At 40.4% G+C, this 21,935-nt stretch overlaps 1 protein-coding gene across 1 annotated transcript in view; it reads right to left on the bottom strand.

Annotated features, from left to right (window-relative positions):
- The window catches only part of mrps5 (mitochondrial ribosomal protein S5), a 168,019-nt gene that overhangs the window by 70,324 nt on the left and 75,760 nt on the right, over positions 1-21,935 (bottom strand). The window contains exon 5 of the mRNA XM_069887654.1: positions 20,133-20,167. Coding sequence (XP_069743755.1) covers positions 20,133-20,167 — 35 coding nt within the window. The remainder of the gene's footprint in view (positions 1-20,132; positions 20,168-21,935) is intronic.

Raw genomic sequence — 21,935 nt, 5'->3', positions numbered from 1 at the left:
TTAATGGCTGTGACGACTGGCCAACTGCATAGCCTCCTCCACATTTAAGTCTCCCTGTCAGGCCATTGTTTCTTGGTGGACACTGGAGCATAATACAGTGTCATTCCCCCGACCAGCCTGGAGGCCCGCTGAGGCAAAGAGGGCCAGTAGCTCCGCGCAACAAACGGCTCCAACATCCAAGCATTCGGTACCCGCACAATTCCCCTACGGTTTGGGGACAGACCAGACCATTAATTTGGAAGTTTACGGTGGCGGCTGTGCAACAACCATAACAGGGTGCAGATTTCCTGTGGGCCAAATCACTCCTGGTTGATATCAAGGGGTGCCGGCTGGTGCACGCCCGGACATTGCAATCACTCTCGCTCAAGGGCAATGAACTCACCAGCCCCCACCTGCATCAGTGAGTACTGCAGACAACTAATTCGCACAGGTCCTAGCAGAATTCCCCTCCATCACCACACCTCACTTCCACTCAGCAGAATCCAAACATGGGGTGAAGCACCAAATCATTAGAGAGGACCTTCTCCCCCCAGAAACTGAACCTAGCCAGGGACGAGTTTAAAAAGATGGAGGAACTCGGCATTGTGCGGCGGTCTGATAGTCCTTGGGTCTCCCCTCTCAACATGGTCCCCAAGGCAGCAGAGAATGTGTGGAGTCTACCGCCTCCTCAACGAGGCCAGGATACCGGATAGATATCACGTGCCCCATATCCAAAACTTCACCGCTAACATGGTCGCCAAGGCCCCACGGCCAACCCTGCACTTATGTCCCAAGAACTTTACTGAGTGTAAATACGTGTTTGTTCGGTGTGTGGCTTATTGGCCATCTCCACAGCGGCCTTGGGAGGGGCCATACTGTGTCATCAGACACAACGGCTCCATCTGTGTTTTGGACATTGGCGGCAGGGGAGAGATTTTCACACTTAATCAACTTTGACCAGCCCATTATTCACCCAACCCCACGGCACAGGGGTTGGCCTCCTAAAAACAGTGCCCCAATCACCGGTTCTGGGGTGGGGGTCGTGTAGCGGTCCGCGCCTTGGGCCGACACAGGAAATGGCCGTCGAACGCGGCCACCAGCAAAGCATTGTGCGGGCTGAAACGCCTGCTTCCATCGGCCACCAGCAGAACGGTGAAACTGGCCAACCACCGCTGGTGGATCGCAGGGGGCCAGGCATCCAAGATAACCAATCGGCAGCTGGCCCGCTCAAGCCACGGCCCGGTGGTGACACGGCCAAGCTGACTATAAAAGGCAGAGCTGACACTGAATAAACTCAGTGTCGAATACACTCTACTGGTGTGCGTGTCTTTCTTCTGCAGTTTCGAGCTATAGCCTTAGGGTGATAAGCAAAAACCATAACTTAGCTGTAGCCGTAGTGACCTCGCTACAACAACATGTTTTTAAGAATATGGAACCCGTATTTAAGATATAATGGGGTTATCCTTTGATAATTCTCCCCTCTGGTCTCCAATACCACTATCTCCAGTATCCCTAGTGATGTTTATGTCAAAACATTGATCCCTTAAGGGAGGAAGTAAGCTCTGGATGAATCATGTAATGTTTCAACTGTATGTAATTAATGTTTTTGGAAAATAGATGATGTTGTCACATCATATGGCAGAATTATCTTTTTTTCTTTTTTCCTTCCTTTTGGGGAATGGGGGGGGGTCTTTCTCTTTTTTTCGCTGTTCCTACTTTCCTTTTAAGGATCGGCATGGTGTGTAATTCTGTATTTGTAAACAATAGTGCAGAATTTGACAATGTGCTAATTCTTCCTTCTTTGTACATTAACATGCAGTTTGGTTTTGGTATTTTATTGTATATATCTGTGATGTTTCTCTGAGTTTTGTTTTTTTAACTCCATGTTGATAGAAAATTTAAAAAAAAACAACATGAAAGTAAAGTTTGCTCTCCAATATAAAATATTATTTTCTCCAGGCCTGCATTAGGTCAGCAGTGCTGTGAATAAAGGGCTACAGTAGCTATCTGGTACTAAGCAGCTTAATAAACAAAAGTGCTGGAGAATCTCCGCAGGACACGCAGCATCTCTAGGAAGTAGAGGATAACCAACGTTTTGGGCCTGAGCCCATCAAGATATACTGTGACGAAGGTTTTCAGTCCCAAGTCATTGGTTAGATGCGATGAGAACTGATTAATTTCTCTAGTACTTTTGTCTATGGCAGATTTGCACAAGCAGACTTTTCACCTTAACTAAATGTAGATCCTTCATTTTGTCGATGGTTATCATTCTGAAACAATTACAGCATCATCAGACTGAAAAACATCATTTAATTCTTCCCTTAAAATTGTTGAGAATTTTACATGATCTATGCAGCTAATAGGCAACTATGTTGGTATTTTTTATAGATAGGCAGACCTTCGAATGCTTTGCAAAATCAGATAATTTGTCCAGTATGCCAACTACATGAGAATGGATTTTAAGACCTAATTCCAGAGGAGAAAATAATTCCTAACAATAGCCTCCCAGAACTATGAAATAATGAATATCAAGCACATCAAATGGTAAAAGGACTATTTTAATTGCTCTTCTGACCTTCTGATTTCAGATATATTGTCAAAACACATACATGACATCACATACAACCTTGAGATTCTTTATCCCTCAGGCAAGGCAGAATCACCACTAATTGGTAGCGCAAAAAAAACTGTACACAAGTAAACAAACAAAGAAATGTAAACAAATGAACTGTGCAATACAGAGAGAGAGAGAGAGAGAGAGAGAGAGAGAGAGAGAGAGAGAAAGAGAGAGAGAGAGAGAGAGAGAGAGAGAGAAATCAATAAAGTGCACAAGAGTCCTTAAATGAGTCCCTGATTCAGTTTGTCGTTGAGGAGTCTGATGGTGGAGGGGGAGCAGCTGTTCCTGAACTTGGTGGTGCGAGTCTTGTGGCACCTACACCTCTTTCCTGATGGTAGCAGTGAGAGGAGGTGTGGAGCCTTGATGATTACTGCTGTCTGATTGCAGCGTTCGCTGTAGATGTTCTCAATGGTGAGGAGGGTTTTGCCTGTGATATCCTGGGCTGTGTTCACGATCTTTTGCAGGGTTTTACATTCAGGTATGTTGGTGTCCCTTTATCAGACAGTGATGCAACTGGTCAGTACACTTTCCACCACGCATCTGTATAAGTTTGCCAAGGTTTCCGATGTCATACCAAAGCTCGGAAAAATCTTGAGGAAGTAGTGGTGTTGATGTGCTTTCTTCGCAATGACTTTAGTGTGTGGGGTCCAGGAAAGATCCTCTGAAATAGTGACTCACAAGAACTTAAATTTACTCTTCTTTCCCTCATTAAACAAAGGCACCATTATTGTACTTACTTACAATTACAAAATTCAATCAGTAATGATAATGGCTGCCCACGTAATCATAACTTTGACAATTGACTTGCTCCAAAAAGTTATAAACTCAGGGAAGGAACTTCAAAAACTTGAACAAGCAATGTTTTGGGAAGGGTTTCTCCAACCTTTAATCCAAAGAAACCCTTAATTATCTATTTGCAACGATCATGGATTATCAGCCATTGTTGCAGTGCTACTGTTCAATTTAGTTCATATTGCTGTGAACATCAGTTGTTCTCATGAGAACTTGAAATTCACATCCATTTAGATGTGTAACTTCATTTTTTACCATTTTTAGATTATAATAAAGCACCAACTCTTTGCTTAGGTGCACCCAATTCACCCTGAGATTTGTAGCCCTTGAGGAGATGCATTATGGCTAACTGGAATGAAAGCCACAGCCTCAACAGTCAATTACTTTTCTGAGAGAAGAGAGAATGTTGGAAAGTACTTGTAAAAATGTAGATCAGAGTTGTCCAAATATTGTTTGCAATGGTTGTAAAGTGTTCCAATAAAATGGTTCTTCTTTATATTCAATAATGTTAGGAAATACAGAAGAATGGCTTCATTCACAATTCACATACTTCCTACTGAAAAACAAAGGTGTAGCACCAGTACCCTCGTCACCTTTCGTTCCCCGTGGACCTTTTTATGCATGATACCCCCACCCCAAAAAAATTTGGTGCAAAAAAAAAAGCACTGGAGGAGATCAGAGGGCAGAGCAGCATCTGTTGCCGGTGGGGGAGAGGGAGAAAGGAATTACTGCTTTTGGGTTGAGACCTTGCATCAGGATAGACAGAGGATGGAAGGGTTATTAGGGAAGGGGTGAGAGGATGGTGATTGGTGGACTTACGAATGGAGGGGGCGGAAAGGCAGAAGGCAGAAGGGGTCCTCAGGGTGAAGTGATGGAACCATGTGTGTGGGAGAGGGATGAAAATGGAAAAAAAACAACGGTTTATCTTGGGCATCCATAAATTATGAAATGAGAGTCATCAATGGAACGTATGCATTAACAACTTATAACAGACTCAGGCAGCTGGAAAAATAGAACATAGAAAAGTGCTGCACAGGAACAGACCCTTCATTATCTGCATTGATCATGATGCCATTTTAACTAATCCCAATGTCTGTACATGGTCACTATCCCTCTATTCCTTTGACGAAGGGCTCAGGACTGAACGTTGGTAATATATCTTTACCTCCTATGAATGATGTCAGACCTGCTGAGTTCCTCCAGCATTTCTGTGATTTAACTAGGTATAATCACAGCATCAACAGACTTTTGTGTTTTACCCCCTCAATTCCCTGCCCGTTTATGTGCCTAATTAGCTCTTAAAATGTTGCTCTTATTTGATTATGCCAAGCACATACCACTCACTGTAAAATTACTTGCCTCGTAAATATCCTGTAGACATTCCTCTTCTCATCCACCTCTAGTATTTGATATTTCCTCCAAAGGAAAAAGACAGCCTCTCATAATTTTATAAACTTTTATGTCACCCTTTAGCCTCCGATGTTCCAGAAAAAAATAATGCATTTGTCCAACTCCTCCTTACAATTCATATGCTCCAATGTACGCAGCATGCCAATGAACTTCATCTGTACTTTCTCCAGTAGTGTGGTAACAAGAACTGCTGAAAAGACCAAGACTAACAAAGATCTGACTGCACGACTGACTGAGCGCATCTCTTTGCACCTTGACTAACTGTGAATAATTATTTTCCTTTTCTTTTTAATTATTCTTTTGTCTTCTGATGTATTGTTTGGTGTTGTGTATTTTATGTACCTGGAAGCTGCAGTAAGTGAGACTTTTATTGTATTTGTGCATTGAATTTGAGTATATGACAATAAACCATTCATGCAAATCTGGCCTAACTAAAGTTCTATACAGTTGAGAAGCTATGGACTTGCTCTCTGCACACCAATGCTCCTCATGGTTCTGCCACTTACTGTAGGGCTGTACTCTTGCATTTGCCATCCAAGATGCATCACCTCACCCTTGTCTGAATTAAACTCCATCTTTCATTCCTTTGCCCATATTTCCAACTGATCTATCTTCTCTGACCACCTTTTTCACTCTCCACAACTCCAATAATTTTCATGTTGCAAAGCTGCAGAACCAAATTATTTCTTTTGACAGTAGCACTGGTGCTTTCCCCTGTGCTTGGTGTATGCAGGTGAAGTGAGGCAAGTGAAATCAAAAGCTTTGTGATCGAGGAAGCATTTCTTCAATCTCCCACTGGGATGGTGACTCTACTCAGAGGTCTCAGGCTTGCACAGCTAAAGCCAAATTGGTATGACGTTATGGCTTCTAGATTGTCTAACTAACTCTCCATTCTACTGATAATTTTGACTGTGCACCACCAAAATAGTTTTTTAAAAGTAAATTGAAGCAATGCCAAATAAATGTGATATTGCTATTGATGCACAGTTGATCTTAAATTTATAAGAGTGAAAAGGCATTAATGGACAACCACAGTGAAGAAATTGTTCTCCTATTATGAACAGGTAGGTTTAATTTGATTTGTGCTGATAATATTGAAGAAATAAAAATCTAGCTCTTATAACAGCTAAATATGGAAATTTTTTAAATGATCAAATGTTAGTGTAAGAACACTAACTTCTTGAGTCATAGAGACTCTATTGGATGCTGAGTCAATTGAAACCTTAAAGTCTGAGACTTATTTGTATTAGGCAAAGATTTGAAGGTACAGTATATGGAAAATTATACAGTTAGGTTTTGATCAACCATGATCCAATAAAGTGCCGAAACAGGCTCCAGAAATTGAATGACCTAGACCAATGGTTTTCAAACTTTTTCCTTCCATTCACATATCACTTTAAGTAATTTCTATGCCATAGGGTGCTATGAGATTAGTAAGGGATTACTTAGGGTGGCACGTAAATGGGAGAAAAAGGTTGAGAACCTCTGCTCTAAACCCAATTGTTCCTGAAATAATTTGCTTGAGAAAAATGGTCATTGGCCCATTTCCTTTGGATTTATGAAACCGAGCACATAATGAGTCAATGAGGGAATGATTAAAACTGTGGTTTTCAAACTTTTTTTTCCACCCACATCCCTTACTAATCACAGAGCACCTATGGCATAGGGATTACCTAAAGTGGAATGTGAGTGGGAAGAAAAAGTTTGAAAACCACTAAGTTAGACCTATTTCAATACAGGTTGGGTACCCCTTATCCAAATATCTGAAAACCAAAAAGATCCAAAAACCAAATTTTTGTCAGCACCAACACAAGTGGAAAAAAAAATTCAGCACCTGACTTGCCTTTGTGGAGCTCTGATGCTCTGTTGGTGCCAGTTTGGCAACAATAACAGTAAAAAAAAATTGAATCTTCATTTCTGACTGGGAAGATGCCAAACGGAGCTGGGTCCAAGTCTTCAGCATTGGCTGCAACGACGATGACTCCATCCACAACATCAGGTGGTGGTGCCGTCTACTTTGAAGAAGTTGCCTTGGGCTCCTGGGCAGGAGCGGGGTCCGTTGTCGTGACTGGTAGCGGGGGTGGGGAGGTGTTGGGGACCGGCAGCTGCGATGGGGAGGTGTCAGGGACCGGCAGTGGTGGGGAGGTGGTCAGGGAAGCAGAGATCTTAATCCGAAAAAAAAAAACAAAATTCAAAACACGTCTGGTCCAAGCATTTTGGATAAGGGATACTCAACCTGTAACTGCAGATTATTGCCGCTAAAAGTTAATGCAGCCTAAGCAGTGGTTACAAAACCTAATCAGCTGCAGAGCAAATGTCTACCATTGCCTTTGTCTTCTGCTACAGGAAAATTGTGGCCATTTAGCACAATGATTTCAAAAGGAAACATTGTAAAGGATTCATAAAAGCAATGAAAGCCAATCTAAAGCTATTTTGAAATCTTCATTTATTTACTTTCAGATTGAGAAATAACATTCTCTGAAATTCACAGTGATACCTGACTACACACCCATTAATTTATTCAGTAAAAGAAGCAAGTCGATGCTCCTTTAATTTAAGTTAGATGTACAGGCCATTTCAGCCCATGAGTCCATGCGCCCACTTTACACCCTATTAACCTACACCCCCAGTATGTTTTGAACAGTGGGAGGAAACCGGAGCCCCCAGAGAAAACCCACGCAGACACGGGGAGAATATACAAACATCTTACAGACAATGTGGGTCTCGAACCCTGGTCCCCATCGCTGGGGCTGTAAAGGCTACATCAATCGTGTTTTTGTATACGCTGTGTAAAATAAATATTTTTATGCCTCTCAGGGTGTAACAAAATGTTTTTTTAAAATGCCATAACCTAGACAATTATATTTTTGAGGTTTTGAGATAAAAGTCAAGCTTGGCTCGTAAGAAATTAAAATGAAAGCTCTTGTCCATTGAAAAAAAATCCATGACCAAAAAGGATTTAAAAATAATTTATTGCTGAGACATGTGGAAACACACCTAATCCCTCGAGTGTAAACGCCACCAATTATGCTAAAATGCGGCCGCAGATGAAATCGCAAAGCACGTAGATTTAAAAAAATCTGCTGAAATTAAATTTAAAAAAATTATCCATGACTAACTTATCCCTTAATAAAATTCCTACAACTTAATCAGGCCTTAGAGGACTGGCAATCAGAAAATACCATGATATCATTGGATGTTCCTTGGTGGGAGGGAGATTTAACTAGGTATAATCACAGCATCAACAGACTTTTGTGTTTTACCCCCTCAATTCCCTGCCCGTTTATGTGCCTAATTAGCTCTTAAAATGTTGCTCTTATTTGATTATGCCAAGCACATACCACTCACTGTAAAATTACTTGCCTCGTAAATATCCTGTAGACATTCCTCTTCTCATCCACCTCTAGTATTTGATATTTCCTCCAAAGGAAAAAGACAGCCTCTCATAATTTTATAAACTTTTATGTCACCCTTTAGCCTCCGATGTTCCAGAAAAAAATAATGCATTTGTCCAACTCCTCCTTACAATTCATATGCTCCAATGTACGCAGCATGCCAATGAACTTCATCTGTACTTTCTCCAGTAGTGTGGTAACAAGAACTGCTGAAAAGACCAAGACTAACAAAGATCTGACTGCACGACTGACTGAGCGCATCTCTTTGCACCTTGACTAACTGTGAATAATTATTTTCCTTTTCTTTTTAATTATTCTTTTGTCTTCTGATGTATTGTTTGGTGTTGTGTATTTTATGTACCTGGAAGCTGCAGTAAGTGAGACTTTTATTGTATTTGTGCATTGAATTTGAGTATATGACAATAAACCATTCATGCAAATCTGGCCTAACTAAAGTTCTATACAGTTGAGAAGCTATGGACTTGCTCTCTGCACACCAATGCTCCTCATGGTTCTGCCACTTACTGTAGGGCTGTACTCTTGCATTTGCCATCCAAGATGCATCACCTCACCCTTGTCTGAATTAAACTCCATCTTTCATTCCTTTGCCCATATTTCCAACTGATCTATCTTCTCTGACCACCTTTTTCACTCTCCACAACTCCAATAATTTTCATGTTGCAAAGCTGCAGAACCAAATTATTTCTTTTGACAGTAGCACTGGTGCTTTCCCCTGTGCTTGGTGTATGCAGGTGAAGTGAGGCAAGTGAAATCAAAAGCTTTGTGATCGAGGAGGCATTTCTTCAATCTCCCACTGGGATGGTGACTCTACTCAGAGGTCTCAGGCTTGCACAGCTAAAGCCAAATTGGTATGACGTTATGGCTTCTAGATTGTCTAACTAACTCTCCATTCTACTGATAATTTTGACTGTGCACCACCAAAATAGTTTTTTAAAAGTAAATTGAAGCAATGCCAAATAAATGTGATATTGCTATTGATGCACAGTTGATCTTAAATTTATAAGAGTGAAAAGGCATTAATGGACAACCACAGTGAAGAAATTGTTCTCCTATTATGAACAGGTAGGTTTAATTTGATTTGTGCTGATAATATTGAAGAAATAAAAATCTAGCTCTTATAACAGCTAAATATGGAAATTTTTTAAATGATCAAATGTTAGTGTAAGAACACTAACTTCTTGAGTCATAGAGACTCTATTGGATGCTGAGTCAATTGAAACCTTAAAGTCTGAGACTTATTTGTATTAGGCAAAGATTTGAAGGTACAGTATATGGAAAATTATACAGTTAGGTTTTGATCAACCATGATCCAATAAAGTGCCGAAACAGGCTCCAGAAATTGAATGACCTAGACCAATGGTTTTCAAACTTTTTCCTTCCATTCACATATCACTTTAAGTAATTTCTATGCCATAGGGTGCTATGAGATTAGTAAGGGATTACTTAGGGTGGCACGTAAATGGGAGAAAAAGGTTGAGAACCTCTGCTCTAAACCCAATTGTTCCTGAAATAATTTGCTTGAGAAAAATGGTCATTGGCCCATTTCCTTTGGATTTATGAAACCGAGCACATAATGAGTCAATGAGGGAATGATTAAAACTGTGGTTTTCAAACTTTTTTTTCCACCCACATCCCTTACTAATCACAGAGCACCTATGGCATAGGGATTACCTAAAGTGGAATGTGAGTGGGAAGAAAAAGTTTGAAAACCACTAAGTTAGACCTATTTCAATACAGGTTGGGTACCCCTTATCCAAATATCTGAAAACCAAAAAGATCCAAAAACCAAATTTTTGTCAGCACCAACACAAGTGGAAAAAAAAATTCAGCACCTGACTTGCCTTTGTGGAGCTCTGATGCTCTGTTGGTGCCAGTTTGGCAACAATAACAGTAAAAAAAAATTGAATCTTCATTTCTGACTGGGAAGATGCCAAACGGAGCTGGGTCCAAGTCTTCAGCATTGGCTGCAACGACGATGACTCCATCCACAACATCAGGTGGTGGTGCCGTCTACTTTGAAGAAGTTGCCTTGGGCTCCTGGGCAGGAGCGGGGTCCGTTGTCGTGACTGGTAGCGGGGGTGGGGAGGTGTTGGGGACCGGCAGCTGCGATGGGGAGGTGTCAGGGACCGGCAGTGGTGGGGAGGTGGTCAGGGAAGCAGAGATCTTAATCCGAAAAAAAAAACAAAATTCAAAACACGTCTGGTCCAAGCATTTTGGATAAGGGATACTCAACCTGTAACTGCAGATTATTGCCGCTAAAAGTTAATGCAGCCTAAGCAGTGGTTACAAAACCTAATCAGCTGCAGAGCAAATGTCTACCATTGCCTTTGTCTTCTGCTACAGGAAAATTGTGGCCATTTAGCACAATGATTTCAAAAGGAAACATTGTAAAGGATTCATAAAAGCAATGAAAGCCAATCTAAAGCTATTTTGAAATCTTCATTTATTTACTTTCAGATTGAGAAATAACATTCTCTGAAATTCACAGTGATACCTGACTACACACCCATTAATTTATTCAGTAAAAGAAGCAAGTCGATGCTCCTTTAATTTAAGTTAGATGTACAGGCCATTTCAGCCCATGAGTCCATGCGCCCACTTTACACCCTATTAACCTACACCCCCAGTATGTTTTGAACAGTGGGAGGAAACCGGAGCCCCCAGAGAAAACCCACGCAGACACGGGGAGAATATACAAACATCTTACAGACAATGTGGGTCTCGAACCCTGGTCCCCATCGCTGGGGCTGTAAAGGCTACATCAATCGTGTTTTTGTATACGCTGTGTAAAATAAATATTTTTATGCCTCTCAGGGTGTAACAAAATGTTTTTTTAAAATGCCATAACCTAGACAATTATATTTTTGAGGTTTTGAGATAAAAGTCAAGCTTGGCTCGTAAGAAATTAAAATGAAAGCTCTTGTCCATTGAAAAAAAATCCATGACCAAAAAGGATTTAAAAATAATTTATTGCTGAGACATGTGGAAACACACCTAATCCCTCGAGTGTAAACGCCACCAATTATGCTAAAATGCGGCCGCAGATGAAATCGCAAAGCACGTAGATTTAAAAAAATCTGCTGAAATTAAATTTAAAAAAATTATCCATGACTAACTTATCCCTTAATAAAATTCCTACAACTTAATCAGGCCTTAGAGGACTGGCAATCAGAAAATACCATGATATCATTGGATGTTCCTTGGTGGGAGGGAGGGAGAAAAAAGTCAAGAATCTTCAACTATCCATCAATCGAGAAGTTATTCTTTGCATTTTTTGTCTGACTGAAAATCTTGTAGTTCCTTGCATTGTTTTTGGGTAAAATGGACATTTTAAATGGAAATTGTTATATATATTAGCTGTTAAAGTGGCCCACCCAATTTTTCAACAACTCGCAGGTTATTACAATGAGTACAGAGCCGGAAAGTGGAAATGGATGAAGAGGACTGGGAAATCATTCAAGGGAAAATTAGGGGTTGGATACACTGAGATGTGGGAAATATAGATTGATTACCTTCTTACTATACTTGTAAGAATGGGATCACACTTCTATTTGAAAGGTGAGTTACACATATTAACCATCCGTCACAGATTCTACCTCCACCTCAAATATGAGTAAGATTTTCTGGGGTTACATTCAGAACAAAACAAGACAAATAAACCTCACAAATCTCTGGTTTGGTGCTCGTGGAATGTATTTCTAACACATATTTCAGTCTTTGAATCAGATTTATGCAGTAATGCAACCAATTAAGCTTCACTGTATAATTTCCCTTGCAACCGCTGCAACCATGCCTGCCTGACCAGCATCGGACTTGTCAGTCACCAACGAGCCTGCAGCAAACGTGGACATACCCCTCCATAAATCTTCGTCCGCGAAGCCAAGCCAAAGAAAAGAATAATTTGCAGTGTTCCTATAATAAAGAGATTGTAGTGGCCTATCCGACGACACTACCTTACGCAAGTGGCAATAAATGACACTCAAGTCAGTAGAGTCAGGAATCAGTCCCTTTATTGTGCTTAACCACAACTTTTATAGTTCCCACTGCACGTTTCACGCTGAGCCTTCTGGGATGCACTTGTGCCGCCACTTTCCAGCCTCGGGTGTCGGGTGCCATAAAAAGAGCGGGCTCTTATTCGCACGCTTTTTATAATTGCTGGTGCCTGACCTGCAGCTGGAGGACTGGGACGTCGTTGGAGGCTATGCGCTCTGGTAATGCGCTTGCTTAACTGTTGTGGCTGTGCGCGATTCTGTTGTACGCATGGGGCTCCTGCTACACCATGCAAATTTTCTATGCAAGTTCAGTTAATTAATAAAGTACAGCCAATGTAAGCTATATGGCAAATGGACTAAATGTCCTTTTCCTTTTTAAATTAAAAGTCAGGAAAAAATATTTTTTTTAGGTCAGTGATCAACTGAATGGAGGGCATCTAGAATATTGTGATTTTGGACCCTTTTTCACAATAAAGACTGACTGAGATATTAAGATGGCACATTAGCATATGGTTAGCGTCAAGTTATAACAGCACCAATGAGCCAGGTTCGAATTCGGCGCTGGTCAGTAAGGAGCTTGTACATGTTCCCCTACGTGGGTTTTCTTCGGATGCTTCCCCACCTCCAAAAAATGATCAAGGTTGGTAGGTTAATTAGGTGGCATGGATTTCATGGGCTGGAAGGACATTTAAAATGGGGATCAGAGTCTTTTCAAGCTGAAGCGACAAAAAAACAAATTCACCCAAATTTCTTTAACTTAAAAGGTCACAAATTCATAAGGAGAATGAATTGTTGGATATGAAAGGAAAAGAGATTTAGGTTTTGTGCAGAAAAGTGATATTGAAATGTTCTATTTCAAGTGGTTTAATCTTAAATTACGTGCAGAATATCAAGGAAACTATTTAGTAAATTATATTATGTATATTTCAGGTCAAGTCAAGTCAGGTTTCTTGACATCTGATTATTCAAGTACAGCCCAATGAAATAGCATTCTCCTGTCCTTGGTGCAAAACATACCAGGCGTAACAGACAAACAATACATAAGTAGGACAAGTTTTCATCCATGCAAATTAATAAATAAATAAATATTGTTTCATGAATATGAGAGTTTCGGACGGTCAGTGCGAGCAGTTCCTTTGGTCATTCAGCATTCTCACTGCCCGTGGTAATAAACTGTTTCCCAGCCTGGTGGTTCTGGCTCTGATACTCCTGTTTCTCTTCTCCAATGGGAACAGCTAAAAGATGTGTGCAGGGTGGAAGGGGTCCTCAATAATCACATTGGGAGGAGGGGGGGGAAGAGACTCCATTGATACTCACTGCCACTCTTATGGTCTCCTGTGGATTGACCTCCGATCCATTTTGCTGCAGCCACTGTACAACATTGTGATGCAGCTGGCCAGGATACTCTCGATAGAGGTCCTAGAAGGATGACATAATGATGGCAGATAGCCTTGCTTGCTTCAGTCTTTTCAGGAAATGTAGTCGCTGTGGCACCTTCCTGACAAGTGAGAACTTGTCAACAGTGAACTCCAAGGAACTTGGTGCTCTCCACTGTATACTACAGAGTTGTTGATGTGAAAGTGGAGGGTGGTCATTCTTGGTCCTCCTGAAGTCCACAATAATCTCCTTCAACTTATCCATGTTGAGACTCAGTTTGTTACTTTCACACCCTATCGCAACATTTTCCACCTCTTCTCTGTAGTGCGACTCATCACTGTTGCCTGATGAGGTCGACTACAGTATTATCTGCAAACTTGATGACACCGTTGGACTAGCAATGCAGTCATGGGTCAGCAGCACGAACAGGACCAGGTTGAGCACAGACTTTACAAAAGTCAAGTTTCAAATTCAATTTTCTGTTCACTCTTTAGGTGTTATTTTGATCAGAAGTTTAAACCTACGTGTTTATTTTACCAAGTTTGATGTTATGGATTTTTTTCTTGCCTCTTTCTGCTTGTATTTATTGCTCCAAAGTTAATTTTATAATAAATTATGAACAAAATTTAAACTGGAAAAACTTAATGAACTCAGTTCTGTGGCTTTTGTTGTAGTGACATGGGGGAAGTGTATAATTACCGTGATACTAGGCACCCAAGTCCTGTTAGTCACTGAGAAGGTAAAACAAAATATACATTACTTAAAAGAATCAGAAAATAGCAATCAAAATTCTTTGGACACATCATGCGAAGAGACACATCAGAACATTTAGCTACAACTGGAAAGCTGGAAGGAAAAAGAAGTAGAGGCAGACAGAGAACGAAAATGACACATGGATCAACATCATGGTTAGAAACAGGGGAGGCTACAACTACAATTTGGAGGGTCAGAGGTGTGCTGGATGGAGAGAGGTGATTGCCCACGCCGAACGGCAAGGTACCTGAACCAAAGAATGAAAGTGCATCCAAGAGTCTCACCAGACATGGACCAGCCATCTATTTGGTCCATGTGAGGTGCACGTGAACTGGTATTGCACACCCCTCTTATAAAAGGGCTACACAACCAGATGAGGGCAGAGGTAAATTTTGTGATGACATGGGATATGGATCTCGGATCCAGATTTCAAAATTAAGCACGGCAATTTATTTATTGATGAAGTTGGTTTCGTAGAAAAGTAAGCTCTAAACACCGATTAAAAAGTCTCCAAATTGAGAAGCATCAAGAATTGACTTGCCTCAACAAAATAAAGCCATCTTCCAAACTGGTACAAGGAACTGTCATCGAAGAAAGTTTCTCACAAACAATTAGTAGGTGATGTGACAAGAACCCCCTTTTCAGACTGGAGATGCTATTGGGCATCTCCTCAAACCATCAGGCTTTCAAGCAGATTGAACTCTCAATCACTTACAACAGTGAAAGTCAAAGAAGAATGTTTACATTAACTTATAAATATTTGTCGATCCTCAAAAAACAAAGAACCATATCCACACAAATACGATTGAAGGATCATAAATAAATCTTTCAAAAAACACTTTACCTTACACTGAACTATTTTTATACAAGAATTATAATACACAAGCAGAAAATTAATCCTCAAAGGCCAAGAGAATTCGCTAACCAGTTGTAATATCTGGGTATACACTTAATGATGCTCTTAGATTTTGTACAACAAGTGATATTTGGTAGATTTTTCTGCAAGCTAATCAAAAAAATCTTAAATTTATTTATTTTCCTTAATGCCAACAGCTTTCCATCTTTACTAATGCAAAATCTCGGTCAAAAGTATAACTAACATCTTTCTTCTTTCTTTGGCTTGGCTTCGCGGACGAAGATTTATGGAGGGGGTAAAAGTCCACGTCAGCTGCAGGCTCGTTTGTGGCTGACAAGTCCGATGCGGGACAGGCAGACACGGTTGCAAGGGAAAATTGGTTGATTGGGGTTGGGTTTTTCCTCCTTTGCCTTTTGTCAGTGAGGTGGGCTCTGCGGTCTTCTTCAAAGGAGGTTGCTGCCCGCCAAACTGTGAGGCGCCAAGATGCACGGTTTGAGGCAATATCAGCCCACTGGCGGTGGTCAATGTGGCAGGCACCAAGAGATTTCTTTAGGCAGTCCTTGTACCTTTTCTTTGGTGCACCTCTGTCACGGTGGCCAGTGGAGAGCTCGCCATATAACACGATCTTGGGAAGGCGATGGTCCTCCATTCTGGAGACGTGACCCACCCAGCGCAGCTGGATCTTCAGCAGCGTGGACTCGATGCTGTCGACCTCTGCCATCTTGAGTACTTCGACGTTAGGGATGAAAGCGCTCCAATGAATGTTGAGGATGGAGCGGAGACAACGCTGGTGGAAGCGTTCTAGGAGCCGTAGGTGATGCCGGTAGAGGACCCATGATTCGGAGCCGAACAGGAGTGTGGGTATGACAACGGCTCTGTATACGCTTATCTTTGTGAGGTTTTTCAGTTGGTTGTTTTTCCAGACTCTTTTGTGTAGTCTTCCAAAGGCGCTATTTGCCTTGGCGAGTCTGTTGTCTATCTCATTGTCGATCCTTGCATCTGATGATATGGTGCAGCCGAGATAGGTAAACTGGTTGACCGTTTTGAGTTTTGTGTGCCCGATGGAGATGTGGGGGGGCTGGTAGTCATGGTGGGGAGCTGGCTGATGGAGGACCTCAGTTTTCTTCAGGCTGACTTCCAGGCCAAACACTTTGGCAGTTTCCGCAAAGCAGGACGTCAAGCGCTGAAGAGCTGGCTCTGAATGGGCAACTAAAGCGGCATCGTCTGCAAAGAGTAGTTCACGGACAAGTTTCTCTTGTGTCTTGGTGTGAGCTTGCAGGCGCCTCAGATTGAAGAGACTGCCATCTCTTCAGCATGATGCTGAACCAAGCCATGAAAGACCCCAACAATGAAGACGCTGTTTACATCCGGTACCGCACGGATGGCAGTCTCTTCAATCTGAGGCGCCTGCAAGCTCACACCAACTAACATCTAAAGTTTTGATAAAAGTATTTAATGAACCACAGTGCTGAGAAGGTACTTTAAACATTCAAATGATATTAAAAATATCCTCTCAAAAGTTCCATTTTCTTTGAATTTTCCAAGATTCTCATTACCATGAGTACTAAAGGAAATGAAAAGCAAATCATCTTTATTTCAAAGAACTGTGTGAATTCCTCCATTTGGTACAGTCTTGTAATATATCTGTGGCGTTAACAACGCTTAGATTAGGAAAATAAAATACATTTTCGACCACGTAAGAATGAAGATGAAGAATTTAGTGCAAATAGTAACTTAATACTCTGACAACTTCAGCAATTTATGATAGTCCTGTGTTTCTAGCACATTTCTCGAATTCACACAACACTGACCACGGAAAGGCCATAGTTCAAGATTAGCAGAAGTTCATCTTTGCATTATGTAAAACTGGTTAGTGGAATACATCACACTGCTGTACTGCTGAGTATAGAGAGAACATTTTCCATATCAGTATGCACTGGACAACTTGTTCCATGAGTGCTAAAATCACTCCATGCCTGGCTTTTATCTCTTATGCCTTTATCTTCTTCAATATCACGAAACATGGTCTTGCGGAGAGAACACTTATGCAACTGATAAGGTTCTTATTAAAATAGAAGTGGCCCATTTTGCTGCAAAGAATTTACAGCATCTACTTCTCTAAGCCATTTGGATCTTTATGCCTGAGTATTTAGAAGGATAACAAATAGAACATTTCTGAAGCGCAAGATATTCTATTTTCAACCAACTCAGGTTCTGTTTAGTTAATAAAAGCAGTGTAAGCCATTTCTAATGCAATGACATCAATTTTTTGACGACCTATAAATTTGATTGAATTTAGCTCTAACCAAGAAGTTGTAAGCAATTTTTCAGTAACAATACATTTTGGACCCACCCAAGTTCCAAAAATAGATAGGGTTGGCTTTGCAGTTAGTGCAACGGCTTGACAGCGCCAGCGATCAGGACCAGGTCTCGAATCCCACGCTGTGAGGAGTTTTGTACTTTCTCCCCGTGTCCGCATGGGTTTTCCCTGGGGCGGGGGGGAGGGGGAGGGCCTTCAGTTTCCTCCCACCATTCAAAAACATACCGAGTTTGTATGTTGATTAGGTATAAATTGGGCAACACAGGCCTGTGGGCCAAAATGGCCTGTTACAGAGCTGTGTATATAAATTAATATCCTTCAGGGAAAGAAATTTGACTTCTTTCTTGGTCTGGCTGACCTGTGAATCCAGACTCACCAGTATTTTTGACACTCAACTGCCTCCTCAATTCAAGGTGGACAACAAATACTAATACTTCCCACAAGGTCCACATTCCACAAAGTATAAAACCAAACAAATGAACTCTTCACCTACCAAGTACTTGTCCCAAGGACTAAACTGAAGGCTAAACTGATAATTATGGCAACTCTTTCTGCTTCAAAGACTTTGGCATTTCAACATGGCACCTTGTTCTTCATCCAAAATGCCTTGGAGAAAAGGTGATATTTAATTAAAGGTTTTTATGGCTCACCCATAGATCCTTCCTTATCATATTTTTCATTTGGCCTCAAAATCAATATTTACTGAGATTCTCATTGTCATAGAAAGGAAATATAATGATAGTGGTTGTTGGGAGTTTAATTAGCTAAACTCCAGGATATGGCTGCAGGAGTGTTCATGGCACTGTCCTTGGTCTAATCATTATACTGCTTTACTCTACAATGAGATCTTGCATTGTTCTCTGTTAATGCCGTATTCTCAATTCCATTCACAGCTCACAAAACAAAATCATCCATGTCTGTAGCAAACAAGATCTGAGTGACATTCAGATGTGGCGGGTAACATCAGCAGCCATACAAGTGCTCAGAACTGATCACTTCTAACAAGGGTGCATCAAATCCACCATATGAAATATCCTAACAGAAGCTCAACTGGACCTGCCGCAGAAGTTCTATGGCTTCAAGTAGAGGTCAGAGCTGGGTATCTAGTTGAGAGTGGCATATCTTCAAATGCCTCAAAGTCTTTCCACCATCAACATAAAACATGAAACATAAAAGAGGCCCTTCAGCCCATGATGTTGTACAACAATCTAAACCTTCCCTACCTCACATCCATAGCCCCTATTTTTCTTACATCCATGTGCCTATCTAAGTCTTGTGAATGTACCAGCCTCCACCATCTCTCCTGGCAATGCACAAATCAGAACTCTCAAGCAGAACTCTCAAGATGCCTCAGTGGCCCAGCCCCAACAACTCAGAACTTAATACCATTCTTCACAATCCAGCTTTCTTGAATGACATACCATAACACCATCCTCAACAATCACTCCTTCCACCACCGTCTACACTCTATAACGCACATGGCGATAACAAATCAAGACTTTACACAATCCTGATTGGTATATATCGTATATACAGTAGAACAAGACGACTCTGTATAGGGCAACCCTTGGGATTTCCACCTAAAATGTTGGTTTTTGTAAGACAACCCTCCCCCCCAAAAAATCAGGCCCTTTCACTGGCCACTAGATGCTGTTAAAAGTAAATCATAATATTTTAATAACAAATTAAAGGTAAAGATTTCATTATTGCAATGTAATACTACATTTAGAATGTAACATACATAAAACTCTTTAATTTTGTCGACCAAAAGGAAGACAAAAGAGAATTGCCACTTTGTCCAGCACCTCACAGAAATGAAGCCCTAGCAAAGAACGAACTCATGACCCTTGGTTTACAAAAAACCAGTGCTCTAACCACTGAGCTATCAGAAAGTTATAATTTTATTTGGATATTTTAAAATAAACCTCTGTCAGCTCCTGTTACAGGCCATTTAAAGCCTGTACAGAGCTGACAGGACTCGAACTGGGCAGGTAGACCATGGAAGAGCATGGAGACTTCTCAAATAACTAACAGGACATGTGCGAGATTGCATTAGAGTAGTGGGAAGACAGCAGCGGTGTTGAGACTTTGCTGTTAAGGTTCATGTTTTGGACCAGGTATATAGAACAACCTTGATTTTAAAGGAAATTTTTGTTTCAGGACTATCCTATACAACGGCATATACAGTATATTGCCATTTATCATTGCTGGCATGCTCTATCCAAACATACTGTGGCTGAACTTTCACTCAACTGAATTCAGTGGTCACTGACAGGAGCTCACCGGCTCCTTCTGAAGGATAACTACATTTGGATAGTGAGCCAGTGACATTAACATCTTAGTAATGAGAGAAACAAGTTTCCAACAATATGCTTCACTCAAAATTCATAAGATCTTACCCTACCACATCTTGGGCCCTTCTTGGCTTCTTTTCCTCTTCGTATATGTAATACTACCCATTTTTTTAACTTTAATTTTGATGAAGAGGCCTGTCCTGAAATAATAACTGACCTTTCCTACCCATGGATGCACTGAGTTTTTCCAGAATTTGGTTGTTTAACACTTTGTTCAGGCACAATGCATGCAAAAAGATTTGAAAGTAATGACTTAAATATCTTACCTCAATAACCCTGGAGTCAAAGGCTTCAAACGTTTCTGCAAATAGAAAGCAGAATCTTTCATTTCCATGACCATGAAGTTTGATAACACAACGAAAATACAGCACTTAACTCCAGAATAAAATTAAGCTTCTCTAAGTTAGGTGAAATAAACTGATGGGAGTACTGAAAGCTTTAAGAATTCCCAGTCTCTCTGTATTGACCAAGTGAAGTAAATGATCAAATTACACTGCAAATGATGAAACATTCAATTACAACCTACACCTGCAAATTCATTTTTTTTTAATTTTAAGTGCAAAATTTTAACATTCCCAAGTTTACTCATCCACTGGAAATTTGCGTCTTCCCATGGTAGAAATAAACACAAATTACTCATTTAATTGGTGAATCATTTCTTGATTTTTCATTCTGCCCTTTCTACTTTCAGTTTTTAATAGTCTGCATTAACTTTTACCACTCTCTTTCTCTTAGTGTATTTATATCTTTTACATTCTTTACAATTTTGCTTTTCAACACCACTCTTGATATCACTCTTTTAGTCTCTGACTTCCATGTTTTTCTCATTTACTGGGATTGACATAATTATTTACATTTTGGCCAGTCATATTTTATATAGGAAACCACCGTTCTATGGTTTACGGGGAGGTTGTGTCCCATGAAAGTGGGCTGTATCTCAAATTTCCAGGTAGTGATTTGTGAATTCTGCAAGGGTGAAATTCTATGCCTTGAATGGCCATAATGTGGAGTTACCTGTTTGGAGTTTAAAGCACACAATGTCCCTTCACTCTTTTGTTGAACTAATCACGGGCCCTTCAACCTTTTTTTGGGTATGGCCTGGTTTTGTATCATATAAAATAGCTCTCATTTTACAATTTAGCAGTTCAAAACAATTTATCGTGATTAATAGAATATTTACTCCTTTGAAGTTTGCTTTACTTAGATTTCAGAAATTATTTCTAATCCTTGCTTTCCCCTCTCAAACACAAAACTAACTGATCTCCTGGATTCAGTGTCACAGGTTTTTCTACAGTTCATTCATTTTAAGTAAAATCCTTTGTTCAATATTATATTAAGGATTCCTTTCTTTGAAAAATAATGGGATTAGTTCATTCAAAATGGATAAATGCACTGCTTTTTCAAAGTAAGAAAGCAGATTGCTAGGTTATTGATCTAAAGTTCTCTTCCTTTATGTGTTAATCTATCACTAACAACCATCATCATTAATGTTTAATGCAATATTGATCCAGCAAAAAAATCTTCATCAGTGAGATATCATTTTCTACACTGTAAAAAGACCACATTGTTTGTTCAGACTGACGTTCTCTTTGCATTCAAGGCCCTTTTACAAATGATTGTTAACACATCTTTTTGTAAGATTTAAGCTCAGCCAGGCTTTTCCACAAAGGCATTTAAAATTTTCCTATCAATAATTTGTTTTTATTCTTTATTTTTTTTTTAATGTGTGAATATTACACTGTAGTTTCAGCCATAGAAAGATCTATTTAAAACTTCACACAAACTCTAAGCAATGTGCTATATCTTAATATTAAGGGGACATTTGACAAAGTCCGGATCAAGGAGCCCAAATAAAATTAGAGGTCAATTGTATACAAAAGTCTTCACTGTAAACCAAAAAACTGCAAATTTGCAAATCTGAGAAACAGAAAATGCAGACACTTGCACTTAGCAGGTCAAACAGCATCTGTGGGGGAGGGAGGGAGGGAGGGAGAAAGAGAGAGAGTGCTACGATGTCATAGGCTCAACTGTCTTTGGCTGCTTCATCAAAATGCACATATGATTTCCTT

Source organism: Narcine bancroftii, chromosome 6 (genome assembly GCF_036971445.1).
Source record: "Narcine bancroftii isolate sNarBan1 chromosome 6, sNarBan1.hap1, whole genome shotgun sequence".
Classification (NCBI taxonomy): domain Eukaryota; kingdom Metazoa; phylum Chordata; class Chondrichthyes; order Torpediniformes; family Narcinidae; genus Narcine; species Narcine bancroftii.
The sequence above is the reverse complement of the archived record's forward strand: the minus strand, read 5'-3'. Positions and strand labels throughout refer to the sequence as shown.